Source organism: Nicotiana tabacum, chromosome 2 (genome assembly GCF_000715075.1).
Source record: "Nicotiana tabacum cultivar K326 chromosome 2, ASM71507v2, whole genome shotgun sequence".
In the NCBI taxonomy this organism is placed as follows: domain Eukaryota; kingdom Viridiplantae; phylum Streptophyta; class Magnoliopsida; order Solanales; family Solanaceae; genus Nicotiana; species Nicotiana tabacum.
Genome location: NC_134081.1, coordinates 32,348,060 through 32,353,815, shown reverse-complemented (window position 1 = coordinate 32,353,815; position 5,756 = coordinate 32,348,060). Strand labels below are relative to the sequence as shown.

Genomic DNA, 5,756 nt, shown 5'->3' with positions numbered 1-5,756 from the left:
CATAAGAAAATCTGAGGACTTGAAGTTTCATCATTGAGTCTAGGTCTGAAAACTGAGAATTTTGAATTTCTATGATAAAACAGGGAGACACCGGCGAGATTCGCGGGGTCGGAAGATACAAGAGATAATTATGAGCCATGATTCACAACCTTGCACGATTTGGTGCAAGGTTTTTGAAATTGATTTTGTCTAGGATTTGAAAGAAATGAGAGAGAAAAGGGGAATGAGGGGGGGCAAGTCTGTGTAGAAATGATTTGGGTTTTAGGGGGATGGTTGGGGTTGTCTCTAGGTTTAAGATAGGGCGATGAGATCTAGGCCATTGGATCAACTGATCAACGACCCTGATAATTCGGGCACTTAAATAATTTTTAAGGGAATATTGGTGGTCGTTGGATCCTTGTAATCCAATGGCTGTGATTAAACCTGATGGGTGTTTAAATTAAAGGGGAAAATGAGATAAATCGTGGACCGTTGATCTGAGAAATAGACGGTTGAGATTGGCTGTGCTTCTTTTGTGAGTGATGTAGAAAGGTGACGTGGCGAGTTTGATTGGTGTTTGGAGAGTGACACGGATTGACACAGTGAAAAAAGAGGAATGTTTGGACTGGGTCAGATTTTGATTTTGGCTGGTATTTATTTAAGAAATGGCCATTTTGTGTTTAATTACACAATTACAATTGTAGCCTTTTGATCTTTAAACCTTTTAAAAATTAATTTTACTTAACTTAATTAGTTTCAATAAAATGTGATAAAAATTATAAGAGTCAAATACACTACTAATTATTTTAATTAGTTAATTTATTTACAAAATATCTTATTTTCCTTATTTACTACACTAATTTATAATTTATTTTTAAATAAAGGTTATGTTGCCAAGAATTGAGAAATCACTTTATTAAATTAATTATATACCTATGTGATGAATATCAAAATTATTTTAATAATTTAAAAAATGGTAAAATAGTAAAGATAATATTTTTTTTATAATTATATAGTTACTAAATTACTAATTAACACCATTAGTTACTTAAAAATAGGTATTATCAATTAGAAAATATCTTTAACATATTTATTGAAACTTAATAAGTTTAAATTAATTAATTTTTAAAAGGAATGTCAAAATTGGTCGTCAACAGCTGCCCCTATTTGACCGGAGACGGTGAAAGAGTTTTCGGGCAAAGAAATTGAACCAAGGTCATTTTTACCCGACTTTAGGCATACATTGCAAGAATAGCATACGAATTTAAATAAGGCTATGAGTTGCAGAATTGAGGAAGAGTTAAGGAGAATTCAGGGAGAATTTTGAAGAGTTAGGGCCGAATTCTAGCTTTGAATTTCTTACATACCTCGGGCTTAACGAGGATTAGGCCTCATGTAGTTTTGGAGTGATGATTTGGAGAGAGCGATGATCGCAGAAGTTGCACCTGTATCGTATTATGTCAATACTGCGAGATGGAAGATTTGGTGCCCATGATACCTCTGAATTGCGGCTTGATTTGAAAGATTTAAAGAATTAGAGTTCCGCTAATCGAATTTGGGTTTGAGTTCGGATCCTTGGCCTGCTTATGACTTTGTTGCCCCTCATAGTATTGTAGCTTGGTTTGCTGCTTCGAAGAAGTTCCACGTCGCAATGTTTGTTCCTGCAAAAACAAAATACACACATACCCATATATCGTAATGCAAATATGTTAAGATGTGATATAAATGATGCATGAATGATAATGTTTGCCTACCGGCTAGCCATTATCTGGGATTGGGATGACGGGATACTTGAATTTGACTCGATTGCTAGCCAGGTTGTGTACCATTCCGTAGTTGTCAGAGCATTAAGACTCCTCACATTGGGAGTATCTCCACGCGATGGGAGTAGTTAACTTGTAATGTAGAATGTATCTCCGCGTGATGGGAGTAGTTGGATTAAAATGTGATGTATCTCCGCACAATAAGAGTAGTTGCATTGAAATATAAAGTATCTCCGCATGATGGGAGTTTCTGACTTGACAAAATATAAAATACTTGTAAGCTGCATGAGCAAAACGTCAAAACATTCAAGATAAAATAAAGAATTAAGGAGCATGCCCAATAGATACTCTTGACTGCAAAATTAACTACAGCCATCGATCAGCAGAACGTTGGTGACGGGGTTTGCGACTATCTACTTGTAATCTCTGATATGGCAGAGTGGCGGTGCGGAATGCTCCCGTTGGTGAAGCGAATAGTTTGATATATACATGGCTTTGATTGGCAAAGCCGATGGCTCGATTTGTACAAGGCGCTCCGATTGATTGAGCTGACGGTTTACTATATACATGGCTCCGGCCGGCGGGGCCAGCGACTTGCTATATACAAAGTGCTCTACTTGATTGAGCAGATGGTTTGCTATTTACAATATGTGCCAATCATATCGACGGACTGGTTCCCGAATACCTACAAAGGATTTGAGAGTTAGTCTTCAGTTATATGAGAAAAAAATTAAATAAAAGAGAGATGATAGTTATGAGAGAGTAGTCGATCCGTCATTGCCCCATCGTGCTCCAGCATTTCCTTGTATCCTGTCGGTCCTGCATTCAAAGAAACATTCTTAGCGGGAGAGGGGGTCGGTTTGTGTTGACCATAGTCCGAGTTTTGCCCCGAACCTGGTAAGGTTATGCCATAAAGTTCGGTAGGCGGAACAATAGATTTTTAGAAAATATTTGGAAAATTGTTATGGTAAATGTCGTTGTTCCGGATTACATGTTTAGAAATTCCCTCAGACGCGAATGTTATTTCTGGAAGATCTTGTCCCGTTGATGTCGATTCCTAGAGATGCCTCTGATGACGTAGCTTCTTGTTGTCGCGATTGCATCCTAATCTGAATTAATGCATTACAGAGGTTTTCCTAGGTTTATGACCGAACCTTATCAGGTTGCCTAGATATTTGAAACGGAATCAGGTCTGGACGTAGTTCGTGGGTAACAATAAAAAAATTATGATAATGACCGAGCCTGACTCAGGTAGCCTATGTATCCAAATAGAATCAGGTCAAAATGTAGTTCGATTACAACAGATGAAAAATGATGATATTGAAAATAAAGTGGCCGAGTCTGACTCAGACTGCCTACGTATCCAAATGGAATCAGGCCAGAGTGTAGTTCAATTACAATAGATGACTGAATTCGATAAGGATTGCCTACGTATTCCTGCCGAAGGAAATAAAGTTGTGGCATAGTTCCGAATACATACAAAATGATATTTGGATTTTCTATTACAAAAGAAGAGGGGGAGAGAGACTAGACCCTACGTGGGTTGCCTACGTATCCCATCGTGGAAAGTTAGATCGGGCATAGTTCTGTTGCAACCAAAACCTAACTCTACTATCTTCAAATATAGTATCTCTTGATTGCATCTGAGTTGATAGGCTTTGTGCTAATTCTTCCTTCTATCTCTACCAAGATAAGAGCTCCTCTCGACAATACTCGATGGACCACGTAAGGACCCTGCCAGTTCGGCGCAAACTTTCCCTTGGGTTCTTCTTGATGAGGGAATGTTTTCATCAAAACCAACTACCCCTGGTGTAAATTGGCGAGGTTTCACCCTTTGGTTTAATGCACTGGCCATCCTATTTTGATACTGGTGACCATGGCACACTGCGTCCATTCTCTTCTCATCACTAAGCATGAGTTTCTCCTGCCTGACTTGTATTCATTCTGCGTCATCTAACTTGGCTTCCTGAATGACCCTCAAAGATGGTATCTCGACCTCTGCGGATATCACAGCTTCGGTGCCATATACAAATATGTATGGCGTTACCCAGTGGATGTTCTCATGGTGGTCTGATAAACTAACAAGGCGAAGGATAACTTCTCGTTCCATTGCTTATGATTGTCCACTATCTTTCGCAAGATTCTTTTGATGTTTTTTGTTGGCTGCTTCAACTGCCCCATTCATTTGCGGTCTGTAGGTTGTAGAGTTACGGTGGATGACTCTAAACTTCTCACAAATCTCCCTTATGATATCACTGTTGAGATTGGATGCATTTTCGGTGATGATTGACTTAGGTATCCCAAATCGGCAGACTATGTGGTTACGGATGAAATTTGCCAATACTTTCTTCGTGATGGCCTTGTATGTAGAAGCTTCGACCTATTTGGTGAAGTAGTCAATGGCTACCAAGATGAAATGGTGTCCATTTAATGCAACAGTCTCTATGGGTCCGATTACATCCATGCCCCAAGAGGCAAATGACCAAGGTAAACCTATTACACTCAACTCATTAGGTGGAACCTGGATGAAATCCTCTTGGATCTGGCACTGGTGACACTTCTTCATATAGAGGATACTATCGCTCTCTATGGTCATCCAAAAGTATCTGGCTCTCAAAATCATCTTAGCTAAGGTGAAGCCATCCATGTGAGGTCCACACGTCCCTGGATGTATTTCTTCTAGCAATCTGGTTGCTTCAGCAGCATCTACACATATTAACAAACCTAAGTCTGGGGCCCTCCTGTACAGGGCTTTCCCATTAAGGAAAAAGTGATTTGCTAGCCTTCTGAGTGCTCGCTTCTGACCATTGGTGGCATTCTCTGGTACTCTATTGTTTCAAGGAACCTTTTGATGTCGTAGTACCATGGCTTACCGTCTGGCTCTTAATCTAAATGGAAACAATATGCATACTGATCCCTAACCTCTATCTCAATAGGATCGATGTAATTCTTATCTGGATGTTGGATCATGGACAACAAAGCTGCGAGAGCGTCGGCAAACTCGTTATGGATCCTAGGAATGTGTTTGAACTGGATCTTTATGAACCTTTTACACAAATCTTTTAAGCAATGCAGGTATGGAAGGATCTTGATGTTCTTTGTAGTCCATTCTCCTTGAACTTGATGTATCAACAGATCAGAATCTCCAATGACCAGAAGCTCTTTGATGTTCATGTCGGCTGTCATCCTAATCTCGGGGATGCATGCTTCATACTCGGCCATATTATTGGTGAAAGGGAAATTTATCTTTGCTGATGTCGGGTGATGCTATCCTGATTCTGAAATTAAAACTGCTCCAATTCCCATTCCTTTGAAATTTGTTGCTCCATCAAAGAACATTCTCCATCCTGGGTATGACTCTACAATATCTTCTCCCGCAAACAACACTTCTTCATCCGGAAAGTATGTAGTGAGATGCTCATAATCCTTGTCCACTAGATTCTCTGCAAGGTGGTCGGCTAAAGCTTATCCTTTGATGGCCTTCTACGTTGTGTAGACAATGTCGAACTTGCTGAAAAGAATCTACCATTTGGCCAATTTTCCTGTAGGAATTGGCTTTTGAAAGATATACTTGAGTGGATCGAGCCGGGATATTAGGTGTGTGGTGTATGCCAACATGTAGTGCCTCAATTTCTGGGTGATCCAAGTCAAAGTGCAGCAGGCACACTCTATTAGGGTGTATTTGGCTTCGTATGGTGTAAACTTCTTGCTCAAATAGTAGATAGGTTGTTCTTTCCTCTCGGTCTCATTGTGTCATCCCAACATGCATTAAAATGCATTGTCCAAAATTGACAAATATAATAATAGTGGCTTCCCGGGATCGGGAGGAACCAACTCTGGTGGATTTGACAAGTACTCCTTGATCTTGTTGAAGTCTTTTTGACACTCTTCTATCCATTTCGTAGCAGCGTCTTTTTCAGCAGCTTAAATATGGGCTCACAAATGACCGTAGACTGGGCTATGAATCTGCTGATGTAATATAACCTTCCAAGAAAACTCATCACGTCCTTCTTG

General features: G+C 39.7%; 1 protein-coding gene across 1 annotated transcript; it reads right to left on the bottom strand.

Moving 5' to 3' along the window:
- Positions 1-4,122: 4,122 nt before the first annotated feature.
- On the bottom strand, positions 4,123-4,964 carry LOC142166412 (uncharacterized). The gene is made up of 2 exons (XM_075225625.1): positions 4,654-4,964; positions 4,123-4,570 (listed from the first exon to the last, which is right to left on the bottom strand). Exons 1-2 carry the CDS (start codon positions 4,962-4,964, stop codon positions 4,123-4,125), a joined length of 759 nt encoding a protein of 252 aa, XP_075081726.1.
- Between the last annotated feature and the right edge of the window lie 792 nt (positions 4,965-5,756).

Bases quoted from the DNA above. Each gene is read 5' to 3' on its own strand.
- LOC142166412 (XM_075225625.1), bottom strand. From the start codon at position 4,964: ATGGCCGAGTATGAAGCATGCATCCCCGAGATTAGGATGACAGCCGAC. The intron at 4,571-4,653 runs GTATGCATATTG...TTGAAACAATAG, and splicing joins GAGATAGAGGTTAGGGATCA to AGTACCAGAGAATGCCACCA.